At 37.7% G+C, this 25,291-nt stretch overlaps 1 protein-coding gene across 1 annotated transcript; it reads left to right on the forward strand.

Moving 5' to 3' along the window:
* The first annotated feature begins 16,447 nt into the window (after positions 1-16,447).
* Positions 16,448-17,382, forward strand: LOC105097609 (olfactory receptor 4E2). The gene has a single exon (XM_010990168.2). It carries the CDS (start codon positions 16,448-16,450, stop codon positions 17,372-17,374), a length of 927 nt encoding a protein of 308 aa, XP_010988470.1. The 3' UTR covers positions 17,375-17,382.
* Positions 17,383-25,291: the final 7,909 nt, after the last annotated feature.

Raw genomic sequence — 25,291 nt, forward strand, 5'->3', positions numbered from 1 at the left:
AACATTCATTTTCTGGTCCTTATTTGCCACTCCGTCGTACCCACTGTAATTCCTTCTTAATGTTCAGATGCACAGAATTCCTCAGGGCACTCAGTTCAATGCTCCAGCTTGGAACCTATATACATGCTCCCTTCTCTGTTCCCTTCTTAGGTAATGCCCATTTTCCCTTCAGGACTGTGTTTGGAGATCCTCATCTTCAAGAAGGCTTTCCTGGTCCCCGAGAACCATGCTTGCTCTTTTCAGAGCAAGTATCACATTGTATTACTATTGTTTAGTGGCGATATAATTGTCTCTTCCATGCGTCATCTCCTCTAGCACAGTAAAGGTGATCATTATCTTCTGAATAACTGAATGGCTGATTGAATGAATGCTGCCAAATCCTACTGATATGATACAGTGTTTCTTCCTCTGCTTAATCTTATTTGCCCAACTCTTGGGCCCACCTGGCTGGCAAGGGACCATCTCATTCTTATGCATTTTAGGTCTAGTTTCATCATAGCAAACTCCAAGGAACTTTCACATTTTTTTTTATTGCTCCAGGATATCATTTACATTTATTGGTTGATTTATGTGGTTCATTGGTTTAGGATTGGATTTTTTGGAAAGGTGTTTCAGAGGAATTGTTATTGTTTATTATAAAAGCATTGATTAATGCAGGATTTGATCTTTATTTTGTAACCATGTACATATATATATATGTGTGTGTGTGTATATATATATATATATAGTTGACCCTTGAACAACATGGGGGTTATAGGCACCTACCCCAGTGGAGTAAAAAATATCAAGTATTGCTACCTCTGTCTCAAAAGAAAAGGAATTGATAAACGTGTCACCAAAGGGCAGGAAGCTTTGTATAGAATTAGGACTCAAACCCTAGTTATTTTAATTCCCCATTTTGTGATCGCTAATGAAACACAAACTTTCCTCCTTACTTAGTTAATTTAAATCTCTGTAAACTGAAAATACAGGTATTATATTGAAAAATTCCATGTATAAGTGGACCTGCACAATTCAAACCTGTGTTGTTCCAGGACCTACTGTATCTTGCAGTCTACCATACAGTAACTCTCTCTAAAGACCTTGAAAGAATTTGAAGTACCTAGTCCATACAAGAAGAAAAAATAGAAGGATGAAATGCATTTGTTTCACTCCTTTTGTTGAATAGGCAGGCTATTTGAAAAAGATTTTTCTTCCCACACTAGGGTTTGAGATGCTGTCACATGTCATTTAGCAATAAAGTAACTTTGTCCCTGAAATGTCTATTTTCAGGAAGCAATTAAAATGTTAGCAGATTAATTATAAATTATACGTGAGTATTAATAGATTTAACCACTTAATCTCTATCAGAAAATTCACCAAGAGATTTTATCTTGGTTATTTTCTAAAATAACTTGATTCACATATTAACAGTTAAGAGCTATTAATAGTAACAATAAGACTTAATATACCTCGCTCTTCAGGATCCATGAAAATACTAAGCATGCCCTCTGCCCACAGAGAAAGAAGAAATCAGATTTTTACTGCCTGAGTTTCAGGAAGACACCTTGATTTATTTGAAAATGAATGGGAAAACTGGTTCTTATTTCTTTGGCTAGAATATAGAGAAGACATAGAGAGTTGGATTAAGGTTATGTATAAAATACTAATAATGAGCCAAAGTAATTTTTTTATTAATATGGACATATAATATCAGTGTGTTTCCACTTAGGCAAATGATATATTCCTGAAATGTTTTATGAAAATCAATTTATCAAGTCAGATAGAACTGTATCACAGGGGGAATCATTTTGAGGATTTCCACAATGCATACTGATGTATAGTTAAAAGATTCTCCCTCATTTATCTGCTGGATAAATGGAAAAGTTTCATTTTTCCCATTTGTTATGCATACCTGTGGTTCCACTTCTCCCAGATGCCCTGTTGGAAGAAAGCTCCTTTTTACCTTCTAGCTTCTGGGTGTCCTGCCTAGTTGGACCAGGAAACCAAGGTGGGTTACAGCTGGTGGATTTGAGGGCAGGTAACTTTTCCAGGCAGATTGAGGAGAGGATGGTGGTTTTGACGTGGGGTGTAGTGTTCAGGGTTGCATAGGACAGCAATCTGTGGTGCAGAGATGGGCAGAGTAGATTTCCAGAAGGTGGAATTTTGGAGAAACAGGGATGTGTTTCATAAAGGATTAGATCTCTTGAGAGAGAGCAGCCTGGCCACCCCCTCCTCCCTGCTCCCTGCTATTCCCTTTCTGGTAGCTTTATGTGTCCTTTTGTTTTAGGTCTGCTCCTGTTTTTCAGCTGTGGAAACTTAGGATATTCAAAGAAAAGGAAGTGGCAGACTTAAAGAGTATCAAGAAAATTAAGAACAATTTTAGTTCTCAGAGGAGGGCAGCCATCCATCCAGCTATTTGAAACTTTGGATTTCTACGGTGAAGTTTGAGACCTGGGCCATTGGGAACAATTATGAAATCCTCAAGAGGAGGAATGAAGACTGATCCAGTGTTGTATCAAACATAGAGGATTAAAAGACTTCTATACTTACCCTCGGGACAAGACCCACTCCAAAACTGTTGCTGGAAAGAAGATTCCCCTTCCTTCATCATTCACTCAGTAGTTGGACATCCTGGTAGAGCAAGGGCAGAGTAGGGGAAATGGGTAGAGAGTTTGGGATGACCTAGAGATATTTCAGCTCTTTTCAGAAGAAGAGATTCTTGTCCTTCTACCAAAGGTTTAAAAGTCTTGCCTAAGGAAAGGTACTTTGTGCCCTCTTCACTGGAGAAAGGTAAGGCTAAGAGTCTGTTTTGTTTGTGTTTGTACAATTACTAAAGGATTTTCTTCACAACCTCTATGACTTTATCACTGCCGGAGAGAGAGACAGAGAGGAAAAAAAAAAAAAAAGCATTTTCTTTTGAACCATTTTTTTCCAACCTCCAACAAAATTCCCTAAGTTTGGAAAGAATAACTTAATTCTAGCAGTTTGAGAAAGAGTTGAGGAGGAATATGGAGAAGTGACTGATGAAATGAACATTTTTGGGAAAAATAACAGAAAACCTTAAAGTTCCAAAGTTAGTTTGTGGTCTTACTCTGAACGGAGCTGGTTTCAGGACTGCTTGTCTACTCTCTTAGACTCGCACATACAGAGGCTGCAAAATCGTGGAGGAGGCTTGCTGTCCTCGAGTGGAATGGTCCAGCATGTAGAGCGATGTCCTGCGGAGATTCAGTCTAGCCCATTGTAAAGGGCCCCCATCTGTCTTTTGGAAAGCTTTAGGATTCTTTCAGGAGTTTTCCCTGGCAAATAAATATTTAGGACCTTTGAGAGCACCTGTCTTTCAGGGCTCTTTGGCAAGTGTGACTTCTGTATCTCTTGAGTTGTATTTTATATTGGTTTTCATCAGCTGTTGTCTGTTGCTCTGAATAAGAGGAAAAAAAAACCCAGCACTGTCAAGAGATTTGAAGAAAAATCCTAACCTCCGGGGAATTTACTAAAGTATTTTCCTAATGAGAGCTTCCCTCCCCAAATCCTCATTATTTTGTTTTGAAAAAGAGAGAGCAGGAAATGTTCCTGGTAGATCTCTGGAAAGGGGGCTGTGGGGAATAACCCCACAGTGTAGTCTTGGATGGCATCCAGTTTTTAGAGGTGTTACGAGTTCTCAGTTGACCACATTCCCTCCCTTTGCCCATCAGGCTCCTCCGTCATCTCTTCTGGTTTCTATACATACGTCACCTCATCATTGAGGGCTTGCTTGACCCTCCCTTACCCCTGTTTTATTTTTCTCAGGAGCACTTGGCACCATCTGACTTACGATAGTTACTCTTTTACTTGTTTATTGTTTGTCTTTCTTCACTAGAATGTAGGCTCCTTGAGCAGAGGGGTTTTTGCTCACAAGGGATCCCCAACATTGGCATGCTGCCTGGCATATACAAGGTTCTCAATAAATAGTTTTGAAAGAATGAATAGGAGAAACTGCCACACATATTAAATGCAGTGGGCAGGAAAAAAAGCTGTGCTTTGAAATATGAACATCAAATTTAAAGTTACCAGGAGTTGATTTAATATTAAGTTGATTCTCACATGCATGTTCGGGGATAGGCAGTTTTGGGTATTCATTTATTTGTTTTACAAAGATTTATGTTAACCTGAGTATACTGAGGAACTGACTAGAAATGAAGACATGAAGCCTAGAGTGTGATATAAGTTTCAGGAGTCTCCATTGTAAAATGACAGAGCTGGACAAAGACTGGATGATTTCTAAGATTCCTTTTAATTCTAAATTACTGAGGAAGATGTTTAGCGTTTTGTGTGTGTGTGTGTGTGTGTGTGTGTGTGTGTGTGTGTGTGTGTGTGTGTGTGTGAAGTTGCAGTGCTACATCTGGCCACAAGATGACAGTATTATCTTTATTAGAGCCAACTGCTGTGTCTGCTACACAGAGTAAAAATCATAAATCCAGGAGGCTCATGAGAGATATAAAATCCTTTGGCAAAGATACTGTATGTGAGGGGTACATTACTTGGGAAAACTGTGCGTCAGAAGAGATAATTTTCTTTTGTGACAATTGGGAAGTAGTTTTCTTTTTTTAAATTAAAAAACTTTTGGGGGGGAGGGGAGGTAATTAGATTTATTTATTTATTTTAATGGAGGCACCGGGGATTGAACCTGGGACCTTGTGCATGATAAGAATGCACTCTACCACTGAGCTATACCCTCCCCCTGGAAATAGTTTGAAATATAGCTTTTCACCTTTCTTTCTTCCTCCCTCCCTCCCCACTTCTCTCTTTACCTCCCTCCCTTCCTCTCTCTTTTCTGTCTTTCTGTCTTTTCTTCTCTCTCTCAAATCTTTCCCCTTTCTTCCTTCCTCCCTCCCCTTTTCCTTCTGTTCTAGTCTTCTCTTTCTCCTTTCTCTCTTGCATTTCTTTCTTTCAAGTTCTCACTTTATTACATTAAAAATTACAAGTCAAACAAAACAGAAATGTATAAGAAAAGGCTAATATTCTAACCATTTACTTTTAATCCCAACCTTCTGAAGTAACTAAAGTGAATAGTTTCCTTTGCTTTGCCATTTCTTCCTCTGTATTCATACAAATGTATAGACAGATATATTGTATTTCTTTAGATCTTTTCAAAATATCTGATTGCCTGTCGGGAGATAAATTTAGATAGTAGAAAAACTTTTCTATCTCTTTTGTACTGTCACAGATATCACCACCATCACCACCACCACCACCACCATCAAACACACACACACACACACACACACACACACACACACACACACGCATGCCTGTTTTCATTTTCTCATGCCTTGAGAAACACAGACTCTTAGTATTGTCAAATTGACCCCTTCTGCCTTTGACGTATGTGATTCTTCTCATTTGTCATCTCTGTTCTTTACACACGTTTCAATTGTTCAGTGTTCACAGAATCATATGGATCAAAACCTGTGGATTCATCAGTAGAAAATGTTCATGTGAAGACGCTCCTGTAAAGGAACCCATGGCTGCTCCTGTGGAAGCTTAAAGTCACCCCTTCAAGAAAGGATCTCCTCCCCTGTGTTTCTTCTGGGCTTTGCATCCAGACTGAGACTTCCTCTCTCAGCCACAGGGAGGGCGTCTACCTTCTGCTGGCCCCAGTGGCTCAGACACCGAGGATGCAGTTTCTGGCTCTTGGTGTCCTACAGCAGATGTGGGGATTTTTCCTTCTTTATGTTTCCCTGACAGTGGGAGGTGAGTCTTAAGTTATTACCAAATGTTGCCAGGAACTTTAAAAATAATTTTCTTCCAGCTGAAATGATTGCAACATCTGATATTTGTAGTGAGAGTCTTTCCTTGTATATATTTTCCCCATGTGATGCTAATTGTCCTTTTCCTGTCCTCGTCCTCATCCTCCTCATTCTACCACCGTTTATTTCTATCTAAGGAGCTCCCTCAATGGTAGTTTTTTGTGACCACGTGGAAACAGTCCTTTTTAATAAAGATGTGGTTTCTAGGAGTGCAGTCATGGTAATGGTCATGTGTCTTCTCACAGGCACTGTGGGACAAGGCGTTCAGCAGCCCACTGACTTGATGGCTATGGAAGGAGAGTTTGTCCAGGTCAACTGCACGTACCAGACATCTAGGTTCGATGGGCTGTCCTGGTACCAGCAACATGATGGCAGAGCACCGGTGTTTCTCTCCTACAATGTTCTGGATGGTTGGGAGAGGAGAGGTCGTTTTTCTTCTTTCCTTAGTCGCTCTGATGCACACAGTTACCTCCTTTTGAAGGAGCTCCGTACAGAAGACTCTGCCTCTTATCTCTGTGCTGTGATAGACACAGTGACCGTGAGGCCTTTTCAGCTGCATCAGAACACAAAGACAACCACAACAGTGAGAAGTTCTATTTCCTGGGTGTGTACCTTTTGTGAGTTAAGCAGGGGCTCCCCACTGGGCCTTGCTGATACCTGGGGTGAGAACAGGAGTGCTGATTAGCCCTGCCTCCCACCACCCTGTTCAGTTACACTGCTGCCGGGTGGGTGTGGAGGTTCAGCTCCTCACTGGACACTGCTGACACTGGGGTAGGGGGGACGCTGCGTCTGATCACCCCAGTTCACACCATCTCATCCCACATCATTGTTGCCAGGTGGGGGTGGGGGCTCAGCTCATTGCTGGACTTGATGGATGCTACCTGGCCAAGGAATGAGAGCACTACCTGCTTCTGTCAGGTTGGGTATGGAAGACCAGCTTCCCGCTCATCCTGCTGACACTACCAGGTGGCGACATCAGGGTGCATCACCTGCTTCCATGAGGAAGGAGAGTGGAGTGGGAGATCAATTTCCCTTATCACTGGCTGAGACTCGGAAGTGTGGTTCGTCCATTGTTCGGCTGGAGTCTTCCACCCAAAGTATTTTCTGTTGTTCGGCCACTACACTTTTCCCTGTCCTCTGGCTAGGAGGAACAGACTTTTCTTGGAGCATTTTTTTTTGGTTTGTGTCTGTTGGTGGCTCTGGGTTGGAGGGTTCTGCAAGGCCCTGTCTGGCATGTATGCGAGGCAATAAGGAAACCCAGGAATTGCACTGGTAGTGTTATTCTCCAAATTCTGAGGTCCCCGGGCAGCCCACCTTCTTCTTTTCACCTTCCAGACACTTTCTATTCTATTTGTGTTTTATGTCTAGGGTTTATTAGTTGTAAGAGGGAGAATCTAGGGGGAATGGGGCTACTTGATCTTGGCAGTACAGGAAGTCTTTGCTAGTATAATTTCACTTTTCTTTGCCTACTGGTTTATTGGCACGAGGAGCCCAAAATGATCAGGAATCTGTTATAGTTTCAGGTTTAGAGGAGCTTCAACTTTGTCCTTTGGTAGAAGCTTTCCTCCTCCATCCCTAGAAATCAGGGTCTTTACACAGGTCTTGAGGTGCAGGAATAAGAAGGATGAATCACCTAATTGGGGAACTGGGCTTCATGACAGGAGGAGACTCCTATTTCCGCCCCTTTTAGGTTCCTGGACCAATATAGTCAACCTGTGAAAGACATACCGTCATATAATAACCAGTGAAGAAAAGCACTCCAATTCCTCAGGTCATTCCTAACCTAGTGCCTTAGCAGATATTACAGGGAAATTCTAGAAATTAATGCCTGGGCTCAGAGCAGAAATATCAGAAAGAGCAAATGCAGCCATTAGACTTTCTCTGGCCAGTGATGAGTATCTCTATTTACAAACATGGCCGATGTGTTGGCTGACCTCTTTAAGGGTCTTTTAAACAAACACTAAACGTACATTTTCATGGTTGATCTAGAGGAAAGACAACTCTTGTACAAATTGGAACTTGCTGAGGTAGCAACTACTATTTCTACTTTATGAAAACTGTAGAGGAGAAAAATATCAGTGTCACTGTGTGGGATGCAGGTGATCAGGACAGGATTCAGCATTTGGGATTACAGCTTCCCAGAACTCGCACGATTTGCTGTTTGTGGTTGAGTAACAACAGGAATTGTGTCAGTGAGCCCTGTGAAAAGCTCTTGATGAGGCTGGCAGAAGTTGAATTCAGGGATACTGTTTATTAGTGTTTGCCAACAAAAAGGATCTTCCCAATGCCATGAATACTGTTGAAATTATACATAAGTTGAGATCACACTCTCTGTGAGTCACAGAAACTGGTTCTTCGAGGCCAACCACACCACCAACGGAGATGGATTTTATTACAGACTGGGCTTATTGTCCAATCAGCCCTGAAACCAAAAGTGAACCAAGAGAATCCGTCTTCCTCCTCACTTTAATTTCCTCCTTTTCACCTTCTATTTTGCTCTCATGTAGCAAAATTCTACTCTGTGATTATCAAGTGCTAGGAGCAATTTTCATGTTGTGTTTTGGTCACAGGGTGTATTGTACTATTTTATAAATGTGGCTGATACTGCCTGTAGACGGGTTTCTTATTTAATGTAAAGTGTCTTTGTTTTCAATGAGGCAGTTTCTAATACTCTACACAAGATTACTCAGTTTCAAAAAAATAGGAAATTTTAAATAATAAATAGGAAATTTCAATCACAGATCAGTACTGGAAAGGCATTTTAAGCACGGGAGTTATATGTTAGAAGATGTGGATACTCCTCCTCTTAGCTTGTGAGATCTGTGTTGAGATCTATTTTCCTGTTTGCTTTTAAATTTGAACACTGTATTGTTTTAAAAATGAAACTTATTTAGGTACAACTTACAAACAATAAAATGCATCCATTTTCTTTTCTTTTTTTTTTTTTTGAGGTACAGTTGACATACAACAGATTAGTTTTAGGTGTACAACACTTAAATGATTTGACATTTGTATAAATTGCAAAATAATCACCAAAATAAGTCAACACCCATCACCATGCACAGTTACAGATTTTTTCCCTTGTGATAAGAACTTTTAAGATTTACTCTTTTAGCAACTTTCAAATATGCAATACAATAGTATTAACTATAGTCAGCATATTGTACATTACATCCCATGGCTTATTTATTTTCTAACTGGAAGTTGTACTTTTGATCCCCTCACGCATTTTACCCACTCTCTACCTTTGGCAGCCACCAATGTATTCTTTGTATCCATGAGCTTGGTTCTGTGTATGAGAGTGTGTGTTAGGTTCCAGATATAAGTGGGATCATTTTTGTATTTGTCTCTCTCTGTCTCACTAACTTCACTTAGAACAATGCCCTCAGGGTCCATCCATGTTGTTGCAAATGGCAAGATTTAATTCTTTTTATGGCTGAATAATATTTCACTGAAGATACATATACATATGTATATATGTGTATATATATATATATACACACACACACACATATATATATTTATATACACACACCTCCCCCCACCATGTTCTTTATCCATTCATCTGTTGGTGGACACTTAGGTGTTAACATATCTTGGCTATTGTATTGTATTGTATTGTATTGTATTTTTGCTTTGAATAGTCAAAATTGTCTTAAGGGAATTTAAAAATTAGCTGGTTACAAAATATCTTGATATTTTTGCTGTATTTAAAAAGGTTACCTCACATAGGCAATCTATAAAGCATGGATTATATTTTTTCTCTGAGCTCTCACTCAAGCAATAGAAAAGACAAATGAGGAAGTGCTGAGTCAGATACTTCTGGAAACCAAGTTCCAGGCTGCTTATTGGTCATTTTGGGAGCGTATGGATTGATACTAATTACTTAGTACTCATGCGTGAGCTTTCACTTGTCAGTGGACTTTGACTCCCTCGTGTGTATTGCAGGGGTTAGTACATGGCTAAGTAAAACTGATATTATGCTAATTGCCAAAGATTTGGAACTCTTCCATACTTAGAGGCTGCTGGTTTTATTGCCCACTTATTAAGCTGCTAAATGAATTAGCCTAATAACAGGAAATTCACTGAAGTGGAAAACTTTTAATAATACCCCTGAGTTTCCATTGATGGCAAGTTCAGTTATAGTCATGCGATGATCACTTCAAAAATCCTGTATCAGGTAGATAAAAATCTCAAAGATGTCAAGCCTGAAATTCTCCCTGTGCAGAATTTTGTGCTATATGATTTAACATCCTAGGCTTCTGTAATAGGGTATGAGAGGAGAATTGAATCATTAGAGAAGGTACAGGAGTAGATGGTAAGTGTTTGATGTTTGATGTCAGTGGAAAATCTGTTTTAAACAAGCAAGATAAGTCTATAAATAAAAGTTACTGATTATTCATTGAATATTGCTTTGGCCTTTAAAGGAGAGCTAGAGTTTAATAGAGCTACTAGGTTGATTGATTTGATTTATGACACTGAGTTTTCCTCTTCTCTTTCTGCCTCACTTCTATAAAGTGACGATGATTATTGTTACTTATTTAAGGTAGATGTTGAGGGAGGGAGAGAGTGGATAATAAAATCTTCAAGAGAAGTTTAACTCCTGATAATTGAACAGTGGTCTTCCTGTATATCTAAACTTTCCTAAACTTAAGTCACATTCCCACCTTTCAGATCATTGCAAGGAAGGTAATTAGTGTTCTTCAAAGAAACATAACCAATAGGATCTCTCTCTCTTTCTCTTTCTTCATATTTATTATCTATCATCTACTGATTGAAATAAATTATATATATATATATAAAGAGGGAGAGAGAGATTAATTTTAAGGAACTGTCTCATGAGATTGTGAGACCTGACAAATCTGAAGTCTAAAGGGCAGGCCAGCAGGCTGAAACTCTAGTAGGAGTCAGTCTTGCAGTTTAAGGACAGTCCAGAGGCTGAATTCCTTCTGGAGATCTTAATCTTTTCTTTTAAGGTCTTCCACTGGTTGTATTAGGCCTACCTACATTATAAAGGGTAATCTGTTTCACTCAGAGCCTACTGATTTAGATGTTAATCACATCTGAAAAACACCTTCACAACATCTAGGCCAGTATCTGACTGGGTACTATGGCTTAGCCGAGTCGACACAAAAAATTAATCATCACAATAAGTAAAATAATAAAATTATTACCTACTTTCCAGATCATGAAAATAAAGTCAAGTGACTTGCCCTTGTGTACCAGAGATATGATAGATGAATTGGTTAAAAGAATAGAAAGAAGCAGAATCCGAATTTTTAAATATATTGACTCACAAAATAGGTCTTCACTGGTTGATGTTGTTTGGTTCAGTGGGACAACAATAGACCTCAAGACTAATTGGGTTTGATTTGACACAACTCCCTAAAAACTGTCCCCCCAGGTTTATTGAATTATAATTGACAAATAAAAATTTTATATATATTTAAAGTGACAATGTGATGATTTTTATATACATATCTGTTGTGACATGATTACCACAATCAAAACACTTTTATATTTTCCTGACACAAAATTTTAAGCTTCATGTTAGTATCAGATCATATCTCATAAAGTATGCAATTTATTTATTTTAATTAAAAATAAACACTTTCTATAATAAATGTTTGTTGAATGAGTTATTGGTCTTTGAGTAACAGATTTTGGAACCTGTTCAGGTACAGTTCTAATGGTAGTTGATGATTACAGTGGAATGGCAAGTAGGCTTATCTCTTCTTTACTTGCCCAGAAGAAGGCAGAAATATTGAAAAGGACAAATGCAAAATTCACAGAGAAAGAAAAAGATTAACAAATCCAGAGACTAACATCACAATGGTGAAACTAAATAGAAAACCAGTTACTACTGTCCAAATCAGAATGTGTTTTATTTTGGGTTTTTAAAAAATATTTTGTTTTCTTTCCGTTTCATTTCAAAAGAAATTATGAAAGAAGTGGATGAAAGAATATTACAACAATTAGATAAGTTTCCCCTGCATAGTTGGAAAAAACTGGTAAGTTTTATCACTTCTTTACTTGCATTTTGTGGGTATGCACATGTGCACATGGGACTGAGCAAGACCCAATCTCCATCACTTGTTTCATATGTTGCATAAGTATGTGGTGTTTAGAAGTTTAATAGAAGGCCTTTTAACTTATGAGAACTATTTTAACCTTTCTTGTATCTCAGAACTCAGTATAGTTTTTCAATGCATTGCTTTCTACAAAGGCACCGACCCCCCCCCCCCGCCCCCCGCCACTAATACACACACCTCCAGGAGTCCTCAGAATGTATGGGGTTATGCCTTGTCATGTTTTAGAGTTTGCCACAGTACCTGTTTCTTTTTCTAGTTATCAAAAGAGTGAAAGAATTACGGAATTTGGGGATTGGGAGGGATCAAGACCATCATTTCCCTCTGCCTCTTTGTATTGGAATCTCTAGCGCAGCTCCTGGCCAGGCACTACAAAGGTTCACAGAGTGATAGTTGAATATAATACAACCATCCGAAGAAAGAATGAGTCTCTTCTACTGGCAGATGACCATTCAGTCTTTACTTGTTTGTCTAAGCAAAAGAGTCCTTATTACCACCAGAGAAAGCCTTTTTTTTCTGTGCTCTGAAAGTCAGCATATTGGTTAGATTTGGGCTATTGTGGAGAAGATACGGAAGATGACAGCTGAGGCATGATAGCTCTGCTCCCCTGGGCTTCCCTACCCAATTTCACTCTTTGGGACGTAACTAACCATGACTATGTATCCCTGTAATGTGTGAAGGAGTGCTGTTGAGTGCTTTCTCTGTGTGCAGAGGAGGACACCACTGGTTCTCACCTTAAACAATCCTTACTTTTAAAACCACAGAGCAGCTTCTTTCTCAGAGGTTTCTTTTCCTGTTTTGATTGATGACCAGAGAGATGATATTCTAATATACTGTGAAGAATCAAATCTTTAAAAAACAATACAATATACTGTGAAGAATAAAATCTTTGAAAAAGAAGCTTAGTATAATATATGAAAAGATTTAGGAGTTAGTCTAGCTCAGCTCTCTTTAGGCAACTGCTGAGTAGTGGAAAAATCTAAGGGCAGGGGAACTGGGACAGAGTTCCAATTCTGCCATGCAAAAGCAGGGCAAGCCACAAAACTTCTCTGAACCTTAACTACATTCCATTTTATTAGAGAAATAAAGCTGTCGAAGTTTGTGTGTCCTTATGAACTTCCACCTTATCTTTTCTTTAGGGTTTAAGCCCTTGGCGTTCAACTGACAGGGTAGTTCTCTCACACAAGATCCTTCTCAGCAAGATCTTGGCAACTCAGGATTTTACAAATTCATTGGAAGCTAAGATGATGATGGTCTATTAGGATGGAACTCAGGTTCCTCTTGCAAAGGAAGCCTTCTCTAAGCATGTCTTTGCCAAGGGTTGATCCTGCAGTGCTGAAACAGAGACCAGGTGTAAACCAAGATAGAAGAGGCAGAGAAAGATAGGGCTTGGCGTATCTCTGAGCAAAGAGCAAAAATAACTAGGCTGAAATTGGGGATTTGGGAGGTAAATGAGACTCTGCTGCTCACCACATTTGATCCCCCGCAATTTACCATACTCTTCAGAGGAGTGATTTCATTTTCATGGGAGAGTTGTTACTGTCTACACTGCTGAGCTAGTGTGGGAATTGCAGAGTTCTTGGGAGAAAGGTAGAAGGGCAGGCAAAGGGTAGAAAGGGACAGATTTTCATTGTTCTTCAGTTCTTTATGAAGAATACCAGTGTACACAATACATACCAATGTAACAATACTGATGTCCAGTGGGGATTTTGGTCCTTCTAGTCCAGTTGCCACTTTTTAGATAAGATTTCTACTGTTCAAAAATCTGGACAATTATTTTAATGCACAGATCAACTTCTCCCCAAATTTTGAGACTTTTCATGTTCCTTACCTGCAATGTTACTTTAAAAATATTCTTTTAAATTAATTCATGAAGTATTTGGTGAGTTCCTCCTTTGTGCTACATAATTTGCTATGTGGCTAAAAAAATGAACAAGATATTCCCCTTCCTTCAAGTTGCATTTCCTTGCTCCTCAGAGGCCACTTTATGCTTCTTTTGGTTCAATCTCTTTTAAGCAGCATGGCCCGGTGGCTCAGAGTGCAGGCTTTGGAAAATTCAAATCCCATTTCAACCAATTGCCGAGTGACCATGAGTAAATTAACCCAACCCAACTAACATTTTGGAAAGCACTTCAGCAATACTGTATTTTTTTGAGTTTATATATATATTTTATTGAAGTACAGTCAATTTACAGTGTTGTGTTAATTTCTGGTGTGCAGCTTCAGTACAATAATTCAGTCGTAGACAACACTGTATTTTGAGTCATAACTGTTGAGCTAGTAAATTCATTTCTAATAATCAATTTCTGAAAGAATGATTAAAAATATTGGAGAGGTTATAACCATGCAAAAGTTATTTATCAAGCTAATACTATGTTCTGTGTACTTTCTTAGATATATTGGATACTTCATTGAACAAAGCATACAAAAGTTCTTGCCTTTATGGAGTTTACATTCTAGCAGCAGGAGACAGACAATAATAAACAATAGACTAAATAAATAAGTAAATTATATAGTGTGTTAGAGAGGGATCAATGCTTTCAAAAAGTAAAAAAGTAGATATGGATGAAAGGAGTCAGGAGTGCTGGGGATTCCGGGTGAATTTGTTTTCTATAGGATCATCAGCATAAGCCTCATTGAGAAGGTAATATTTGAACAAAGACATTAAGTGAGTGAGGGATTGACTATGAGATCTGAGGGGAGAGGTTCCAAGAAGAGGAAGCAACCAGTGCAAAGGCCTTCAGGTGTCAATGTGTTCAGAGTATTTGAAGAATAACACGGACGTTGATATGACCGGAGCTGAGTGAATGAAGGAGAGGGTGGTAGGAAATAAGGTTAGAGTGTCTATGGAGAGCTGTATCATTTAGGGTCTTGTAAGTTACTGTAGAGATTTCACTTTTACGAGATGTGAGATGGGGAACCACTGGAAATCCTTGATTGGTGGATCTGACCTACATTTTAATGAGATTCCTCACTGCTACATTGAAAATAGATTGTGCTATTATTTTTAATAGTGAAAAACTGGAGACATCATGGATGGCCTCAAAAGATGTTTACATACAGTTTGATACATGTATGTGATGACATGTCATTCAGCTATACGCTTATAATACCGAGAGAAAAATAGAATGTAGAATTATATGTTTTCAATAAAATTAAAACAAAGACAACAATAGTATGATAATAGCAATTAAGTTAGGTTATGGGATTATGGGTATTCTTCCCACTCCATTTTCCGTTATGTAGCTATGTGGCTTTCCTAATGAGAATGTATATAAAAGTATGATGTCAAGATGGATGTGGTGTCAAAGGTATAAGGGTGAATCAAGAGAAGTAAAGACCAGAAGTCTAGGTTCAGTGAGTTAGAGTTGGAAGATATCGGAGACCTAGAGAGGAAAGCGAATGAAGTAGAGGCTTGGAAAGTGAACAAAGGAAGGCATAATGGAGGACTTGAAAGTCAGCATTTGTACCCTATTAATACATATGTATGTGGAGGTTCTCAGTTCTTCAAGTCTCAAGCTCTCTGTGAAGCTATGGTGATGATGGTAGCTGGGAAGGATGTGAGAAAGCATCTGGTAGGCATGGCTATACCTTGTAATTTTTCTTGTTCTTTTCACTCATCGTTCTTTTTAACATCAAGTCTTGCTGGTTTCTTTGTGGGTTTTAACAGCTTCTGTTTGTAATATTCCATCAAACCTTTGTTATTCTAGGAAAGACTCCATGACAAATCATTGTTGGTATTAGAAAAAAGCACAACCACTATGATTTCCTGAGCATCAGGGAGTTTTGAAGAAGAGCCTGGACAGAATAGATGCTTTAAAAAAATTTATTTCCACCACTGAGCTCCTTGCTAAAAAGCTACAAGTACTTCTAAAAGAGGAACTTGTTAATATATCAGAAAGAATAGGTACTCCTCTTTCCTAATTTTCTTCAGTGTTCATAGTAGAATGTGGGCATCCTACTCCCATATTACCTCCATGATTAATTTGTCAACCCTCCATTTATTAAGAAAATAGTCTTTTCAAATGAACATAAATACAAAACAGAAACAGACTCATAGACATAGAATACAAACTTGTGGTTGCCAGGCGGGAGAGGGGTGGGAAGGGACAGACTGGGAGTTCGAAATTTGTAGATACTGACAGGCATATGTAGAATAGATAAACAAGATTATACTGTATAGCACAGGTGAATATATGCAAGATCTTGTGGTGGCTCACAGCGAAAAAGAATGCGACAATGAATATATGTATGTTCACGTATAACTGAAAAATTGTGCTCTACACTGGAAATTGACACAACTTTTTAAACTGACTATAACACAATTAAAAAAAAAAGAAATGTGAAACCAGATCCTGATGGTGTTATGGTAAAAATTAATTTTTTGTTATTTGATTAAAAAAAAAGAAAGTAGTCTTTTGATCTATTAGTAGATTAAAATATTAAAGCTCTTATATTCTGTAGGCCCTGATAATAAATAAGCAACTCAGACAGGAATGCAGAGTCACTGCAATTAGTTCCAGTCTACAATATTAAAGGTAAATTAGCTTTCATGTTTTTTTCCCCCAGGGTCTTTTGGAAGCTCATTGAATGGACGCTCTAAACCAAACAAGAGTGACTGAATTTGTCTTCTTGGGACTCACTGATAACTGGGTGCTCCAGATACTATTTTTCATGGCATTCTCAGTCATGTACGTACTAACCCTTTTGGGGAACATTCTCGTCATGAGTATCATAGTCTTTACTCCATGTCTTCATACACCCATGTATTTCTTCTTGAGTAATCTGTCCTTTGTTGACATCTGCCACTCATCTGTCACTGTGCCCAAGATGCTAGAGGGTTTGCTTTTAGAGAGAAAGACCATTTCCTTTGACAACTGCATTGCACAGCTCTTCTTCCTACATCTGTTTGCCTGTGCTGAGATCTTTCTGCTGACCATTATGGCCTATGATCGTTATGTAGCCATCTGTGCTCCATTACACTACCCCAATGTGATGAACATGAAGGTCTGTGTACAGCTTGTCTTTGCTCTCTGGTTGGGCGGTACTGTTCACTCACTGGTGCAGACCTTCTTGACCATCCGTCTACCTTACTGTGGTCCCAACATGATTGACAGCTACTTCTGTGATGTTCCTCCTGTCATCAAGCTGGCCTGCACAGATACATACCTCACAGGAATGCTGATTGTATCCAATAGTGGAACCATCTCCCTCGCCTGTTTCCTGGCTTTGGTCACTTCCTACACGGCCATCTTGGTTTCTCTTAGGAAACAGTCAGCTGAAGGGCGCAGGAAAGCCTTGTCTACCTGCTCAGCCCACTTCATGGTGGTTACCCTCTTCTTTGGACCATGTATTTTCATCTACACTCGGCCAGACACCAGCTTCTCCATTGACAAGGTGGTATCTGTCTTCTACACGGTGGTCACCCCTGTGCTGAATCCCCTCATTTACACCTTGAGGAATGGGGAGGTAAAAAGTGCCATGAAGCATCTCAGACAGAGACAAGTTTTTTCATGAAATTTTGCACATGATGGGCTTGGAATTACAGATATAATTATGGTCATATCTTCAGTGAGACAGCAAAATAAGGAATCAAAATCATCAGATTAAATGGCACAGAGCAGGGTAGACTTCTGCATTAAAGAGAGGAACTTATTAACTATTATTTAAATAGGGAAAAGATCATGGTGGAACAGAAAAAGATCTGGAAAAGATTTGAACAGACTTTTCGTTTCACTAGTAAAACACATGCTTTGGGGGCACAGACTCAGTTTCAGGAACAGGTCAAGTTGTGAGAGAACTACTTTTTTATTGTACTGTTCTGTAGGTGTTGCCTCTGGAAAGCTGTACATCATATCTGGTTTATACATTATAGTGGTTTCAATGTTGTTTTCAAATAACATTGTTTAGCTGAGCCTTTACTTATATTGAATTAAATTTTCTTACTTTGAAAGTGATTCTTTCATTTATTTCTACATCTATTTTGTACTTTTGGTAGTACTTATTTAGACAAAATCAAGATGGAGATGTATTAGAACTTAAGGTAAAATAAAATTTATTGAGGTAGAAATTAATCACATAAAATACAGTTTTTTAAAATTGTACAGCTTGATAAAACTTGACATAGGTACCCTAAGTAACTGCCTCCCTAAACAAGATATAGAACATTTCTATCACCTTCAAAATTTTCTTCAGCCCCTTCCCAGTCAATCACTTTACCCCCAACCAAGCATCCAGAGGTCTGATTTCTTCTAGAAGTTTCATAGTTTCAGCTTTAAAGTTTAGGTCTGTGATCCATTTTAAGTTTACTTTGCTATGTATTATAAAAGATTTGTGTTGAGATTCATTTTTTCAATCTATTTAGTTGATCCAGCACCATTTGAAAAGTCTTTTTTCCCCATTGAGATACTCTGGTACCTTTGGTAAGAGTCAGTTGACCCTTTAAGTGTGAATTTATTTTTGGATTCTTTATTCTGTTCCATTGACCTGTATGTGTATATTTAAATCAATAGAACATTGAATTGGTTACTCTAGCTTTATTAACATAAAGCTTCAATATTTACTAATATTGATGTCATGTAGCATGAGCCCTCAAATTTTTTCTTTTTCAAAATTGTTTTGGTATTGCAGATCCTTTGTATTTTCATATAAATGTTTATACAAAGTTGTATGTGTCTAAAGAACAATATTAGAACTTAGGCTAGGATTGCATTAAATCTATAAATCAATTTTGGAAAAAAATTGACATCTTAATGATATGCAACCTCTCAATCCATGAACTTGGCATACCCATTTATTTATTTAGATTTCCTTAAATTTTTCTCAGCAATGTTAGTCATCTTCATTTATAATAACATATATTAAATTAAACTTGTTCCTAAGTATTCTATATTTGTTGATGTTATTGTCAATTTAATTTTCAATTGTTTATTGGTAGCGTGTAGAAATACAATTAATTTATGTACAGTTGGTCCTTGAACAATGTGGATTTGAATTGCATGGGACCACTTATAAGTGGATATTTTTCAATAGTAAATACTAAGTACTATGCAGTACATGGTTGGTTGAATCCAAAACTGCAGAGGAACTACAGGTACAGAGGCCCAGCTATAAATTACATGCAGATTAATCTTCTCATTGTTCAAAGGTCAATTGTACATCAACTTTGTATCTTGTGACATCACTAAATTCACTTATAAGTTCTGGTGGTTCCTTAGGGTTTTACATTTATGATGATGTTATCTGCAAAAAAGACAGTTTTATTCCTTTTCCAATCTGTGTGACATTTATTTATTTTTCTTTCCTTATTGTACTGACCAGGTCTTCCAGTACAGTGTTTTAGTAGCAGTGATTTGAGTAGCATTGTTCCTGATAGGAGGGGGAAGTTTTCAGTCTTTCACCATCAAGTATGATGTTAACTGTAGGCTTTTCCTAAATGTTCTTTGTGAACATGAGGAAACTTTCTTCTTTATATAGTTAGCTGAGAGTTTTAACATGAGTGAGTATCAGGTTTTATCAAATGTCTTTTCTGCATTTATTGAAATGATTATATACTTTTTTCTTCTTAATCCTGTTAATGTGATGAATTATGCTGATTTTCAAATATTAATTGAACTCTGCTTTGTTGGGATAAGCTTCATGTGGTCATAATGGGTTTTTCTTTTCATACATTACAGATTGTTCTTTTCACTTATCACTGTGTTGTGAAGAATGTTTGAATCTATGTTGTGGTTATTGGTCTGAAATTTTATTTTATAATGATGTCTTTGTCTGGATTGGGCATCAGTCATGTTGGCCTCATAAAATGAATTGGGAAATGTTTGCTCCTCTGTTTTCAGAGTTTGTGTAATATTTTTATTATTATTTAAATGTTTAATGGAATGTATTAGTGAAACTGAGAGTTTTTAGACATGTCACAAATTGTTTGACACTTTTCCACTGAGAAGAAAGCTGCTATCTCCCCTCCTGTTGACTGTGATCTAGTCTTAGTGACTTAGTTATGACCAACATAATGCAGCAGAAATGATGCTGTGTAACTTCTGAGAATAAACCAGAAAAGGCCATGCAGCTTCCACCTGATCCTTTTGGAATTCTCCCTCTTGGGTAGCTTCCTCTCAGAACTCAACAACCATGTGTGACAGCCCCAACCAGGAGAAAAGTGATGTACAGACACTCCAATTGACAGTCGCACCTGTGTTCAGCCTTTGAGACAATCTAGTCTAGGCACCAGATAAGTGAGTGAAGGAAACGTCAGATAAACCCAGCCCTCCGCCTTTCAAGTCACACCATTGGAGTCTTTCTGACTAAAACATCACGAAGCAGAGATAAACTATCCCCACTGTACCCAATCTGAATTCTGGACTTACTGAATACATACGCATAATAAAAATGTTGTTGTTTATACCACTGAGTTAAGGATAGTTAAGTACGTAGCAATAGTAACCTGAACAGAAGATATCTGGGCCTGAAGTTTTCTTTGTAGAAAAGTTTTAAATTAGAAATTTATTTTCTTTAAAAAACACAGGGTTTTTTTTTTACATTTTTTGTTTCTTCTTATGACAGTTATGAACATTTATTTTGATCAAGGAGTTTGTCTGTAATACTAACTTTTTTGTTGTATAAATGGTGGTACCATTAATTGAAATTTGAAAGACCAAGGGAGAAGTTTTTATTAGGGTGGAAATTAAAAGTTCCATTTTGGTCATGCTACATTGGAGATTCCTATTAGACAACCAAGTGGAGATGGTACATGAGTCTGAGACATAAACATAAACTTATGGAATCAGCAGTATATAGAGAGTATAAAGTCATGGGACTGGATGAGGTAATTAGTAAATAGTATATATAAAGAAGATGACCAAGAAATAAAGTCTGAGGGAAACTTAAAAAAAATTTTTTTGGAGGGGTCAGAAATTAGGTTTATTTATTTATTTTTAATGATGGTACTGGGGATTGAACCCAGGACTTCATGCATACTAAGCATGTGCTCTACCACTGAGCTATGTCCTCCCTCTGAGGCAAACTTTTGAGGCTTGTTTTTAAGCTTTATTAGAATGAGTGGGTGCAGAGTCTCTTGCTCTATGGTGAGTTTACTCTCACTCCTAAAATGGCCTATTTGGGTCTCTACTGAGTTCTTTGCATGTTCAGTGGTCTGTCCTCTCTAGCTGGTAGGAATGCAAGGCTTCTCTAACCCTGTAAAAACTGGTAATTTTTTCATTTACAACTCCTTGGTATTTGTTCTCAACCCCCGTGCACGGACGGCTTATTATTTAGCTAAGAGTCAAGGGAACCCCTTTGCAGCTTTCTGGATAACTTTTCTACCATAGTACACATCTTTCTGGTACCTTGCCCAACAAATTTTAAACATCTCAGCCTCCTTGATCACAGTTTCCTTAATTCAGCAAGATCTCCATGCTCTTCTTGTGTTCTAAGTCTCTGAACCAAGGCTAGAATATTCTTCCAGGCAGAAATTCAGGACTTATCTCATCTGTTTCTTCTTGGTAATCACAGTCTTGAGTTGCTTATTTTCCAATGTATGAAGATTATTTTTTCACATATTTCATCCAGTTTTTTATTTTTTATGATGGGAGGATTAGTCCAGTACCATTTACCCATTATGGCTAAACTTTTAAATGACTAAAAATGTTTAATAATTTATGGGTTAAGTAGTTACATCTTTAAGAACATTTTAAGGGTGAAAAAAATGTAACTAATTTTGGGATATTATACGTGGCAGGCAACTTCTTAGATGGTTCCCTATGGTCTCACCTCCTGGTAGTCATGCCCTTGTGCAATCCCCTTTGCTTGAGTTTGGGTAGGACCTGTGACTTGCATGTAACCAGCAGGATATGGTAAAGGTGATGGGATGTCACTTTCATGATTAGATTAGATTAGATATGATAGTGACTTTTGTCTTGTTAGCTGACTCTCTCCTTGCTGGTTTTGATGAAACAAGTTGCCATGTTGGGTAGGCCCATATGTCAAGGACTGAGGGAAGTCTCTGGTCATTAGCCAGATAAGATCTGAAGCCCTCAGTCGAACAGCCCTTAAGGAACTGTAACCGTGCCAAAAAAACTTGAGCTTGAAAGCAGATTCTTCCCCAACTGAGTCTTCAATGAAGTTTTATCTTGGCTGATCTCCACCTCGCCCATAGTCCCAATCACAGAACCTGTGAGATAATAAATGTGTGCTGTTTGAATTTGCTAGGTTTGTGGCAATTTGTTATAACTAATTGATACTCAATGCATTATATATTGCATTAGCTGTCTATATTGATCTAATTTCTCAATTATAGTCAAATACTCATTTTGGGAAATGATATAGACAACTCTTATTCATTTTTAACTCCCTAGATTCTGCTTTTGCACACATGGAGTGATTGGTGACTATGTAACTAAAATTTACTTTAGCTTTTACTCTCTGAAAGTGGGACTGTTGACCCCTATTCATCTACTATTATTCTTGATTTAGGTCACGCTGACAAAAGGGAGTGTTATTTAAAGATTCTGTTACTGGGAATCCCTAGGTATAGAAGCCCAGAGAGTTCTTGGTCAGAAGGTTGTATCACTTCCATTTTCTATTAGAATTTAAGTTGGAGAGCATGTAAAAGCCAGTAAGAGAGCAAAAAAAAAAAAAAAAAAACAATGACATTAATAGAGCATTCAAGTCCACAGGTTATGAATATGTGGATTAACTAATTAATTAATTCATTCAAAATGATGAATTGAACTCCTTTTATAGGAAAGATTTTTTTTTTAGTCTAGAGAAATGATAAAATAAGCTAGTCCCAGATCTTAAAGTTGTAGACATACAAATAACTATAATACAAAACAGAAAGTGATAATTATGACAAGAATGGCACAGGTATATTTCTGAAACAGTTGCTAGAGGGATAAATTACTTCCTGCTAGGGAAAGCACAGGGGGATTCAGGAAGAAGTTGGCTTTAGGAGTGTACTAAAAGATGTGTAAAAATCAGACATAAGATACTAGAGCTATACAAGGATGCAGAGAACAAGGGGACAAAAGGGATGTGGATTAGTTATACCTGGAGAATAACATGGATAGATGTATAGTAGGGAATTTATGCCTGGGAAGGGAAGTGAAAATTGTGGAGTGTTTTTAATGAGTGGATTAGAAACTTAGATTTATTTAATAAGTAATGGGGTACATTCTCTCATCCACAGAGGAAATACTTCTTTTTGAAATAGATATGTCTTCATGAATATTACAAGTTCTGACTCTTATAACTTTGTGCCTAAGATAGTGATAGAGACCCCAGGATGTCAGAGAATAAAGAACTCTGGGTACCTGAATCTAATAGTATACTGCACCAATGATCCAATTGGCCCTAGGCTCTGCTATTATTTCCCTTTTTAGCCCCCAAGTCTGGCTAATTAGATTCTCACACCACTCTCACCATTTGTATCTTCTAACATTGATTCTTTTTGTCCTACAACACACAGTGGTCGAGAGCAGTATTTCTCAAATATAGTGTGCATACAAATCACCTGAGTTATCCAGGTAGACCCAATGTAATCTCAAGCGTTCTTAAAGATGGAAGAGGGATGCAAAAGAAGAGAATCAGAGGGAGATATGACTACAAAAGCCACAGAGATTCAATATTTCTGGCTTTAAAGATGGAGAAAGGGACCACTAGCTTAGGAATCAGAGCTGTTTACTCCCTGAATTAACTAGTATCTCTCTTTTGAAGTGCTGAAGGATAACAGCTTATTGTGAAATGGGCAAGTCCATATCAAGAAGACTCCATGGCAAATTCCTCAGGTAAAGAGGATGATGAGGTACTGTGACCAAAGGGACTAGGATTAGAGGACCCTACAGATGGTTGGAGAGCTGCCATATAAAATAATTATATCAGTTTCAATGGAGCTAATGGAATGAAATAGAGTGAACTTAATAATGAAACTATATCTAACCTTTCTTTGCTTATTCTGAAAGGAATTTAGAACTTATTGAGGCCTTTGGGTCACTATTCTACCAAGTTCTGTTAACCTGTAGAAATAATGCTGATAATGCTCTGGGGGGTTGGGTGCCAAACAATATGGACATCCACATCCACAATACAGAGTGAGTGACTCTTTAATTCTGGCTAAAAGGTAAGAAATGATTGAAATGGCAGAAAGTACTCAAAAGGACAAAGAATCAAAAGCAGCTTATTAAATAAACTGGGGGATGTTCATGAAAATATCTAAACATAATTACTTTCAAACAAATGTAGCATATTGTCAGTCCCCTACAATTTTCATACAGAACCCAAGTCAAAATCAGAGTTTTATAAATTTATGATGAAATGAGGCCCAGATATCACTACTATACAACATTTGAAAAACTTAGAAAAATGACCCAATTATGCCTCTACATTCTGGATTTTTATATGCACAGATTTTCATACTTATTAGTAACTTTTATGCATAAATAAATTCCTAATGCCTTATTTGTTTATTTCTATTATGGAAATATTGCATAGAAGATGATTGTAGCCTGAGGAAGTCAGTTGTTGAATACAAAATTGCTGAACAAATTTCTATATGATAAATAATGATCTCTGTTCCCCCTTTAAAGTAAGTCAACCACAGAACCAAGAGTCAAGATATTTTGATTTTACTGTCTACTCTTCTACTTATTCAGTGAGTAACTAAACACGTTTTATCTTATCCCTGAGTCTAAAAAGCTTTTTCTGTGAAATGAAGATTAATGTTTTATTTTACCTCCCCACAGTTGTGACAATTATTGTGATGAAAGAAAGGTAGTATTAGAAATTTTGCTTGCACCTATTTAAAAAAGCAAACACTACAGTGTTTCCCCAGTATAATTTTTCCAGCTACCACCTTAAGGACTGCCATGAGGCATCATCTTATTGTTACATTGCGGATGTTCCTCTGTGTCGCTGATTCCTGCACATGATGATTCTATGTGGGCTCTTTGATGGGCTATATCTCCTGATTGCCATTGCCTATAGTAAAAGCATTTATTTCACCCAAATTCCATAATTCTCAAATTCAGTTTAGTTATTCCAACAACCAGTCCCAATAAACGTAGTTTTATACTACACAGAGAGTTATCTTGGGAGAGACTCTATTATAGGTCTATCTGTTGAACTACTTGGTCTTATTACACCGTACTTTTTATAAACAGGGATGTGAGACACTGTTGCCTGGAATATCCTCTACATATCCCCTGTTATCCGATCCACTCAGCACGTACCAGTCTTAGAGCACTTACCACAATTGTTCAATGTGTGTCACCACAGCTAGACTCAAGATGCTGGATTATAGACCAGGTTTTATTCAACGTAATATTTTCTCCCAACCATTTGTGCAATATTAAGTGACTACTGAGTGTTTAGCAATAAATGCTTAGTTGAGTTAATTCTCTACATAATAGTTAGAATAATTTTATTAAAACACAAGTCATA

The sequence above is a fragment of the Camelus dromedarius genome, chromosome 5 (genome assembly GCF_036321535.1).
Source record: "Camelus dromedarius isolate mCamDro1 chromosome 5, mCamDro1.pat, whole genome shotgun sequence".
In the NCBI taxonomy this organism is placed as follows: Eukaryota; Metazoa; Chordata; class Mammalia; order Artiodactyla; family Camelidae; genus Camelus; species Camelus dromedarius.

Coding starts and splice junctions, on each gene's coding strand:
- LOC105097609 (XM_010990168.2), top strand. CDS start 16,448: ATGGACGCTCTAAACCAAACAAGAGTGACTGAATTTGTCTTCTTGGGA.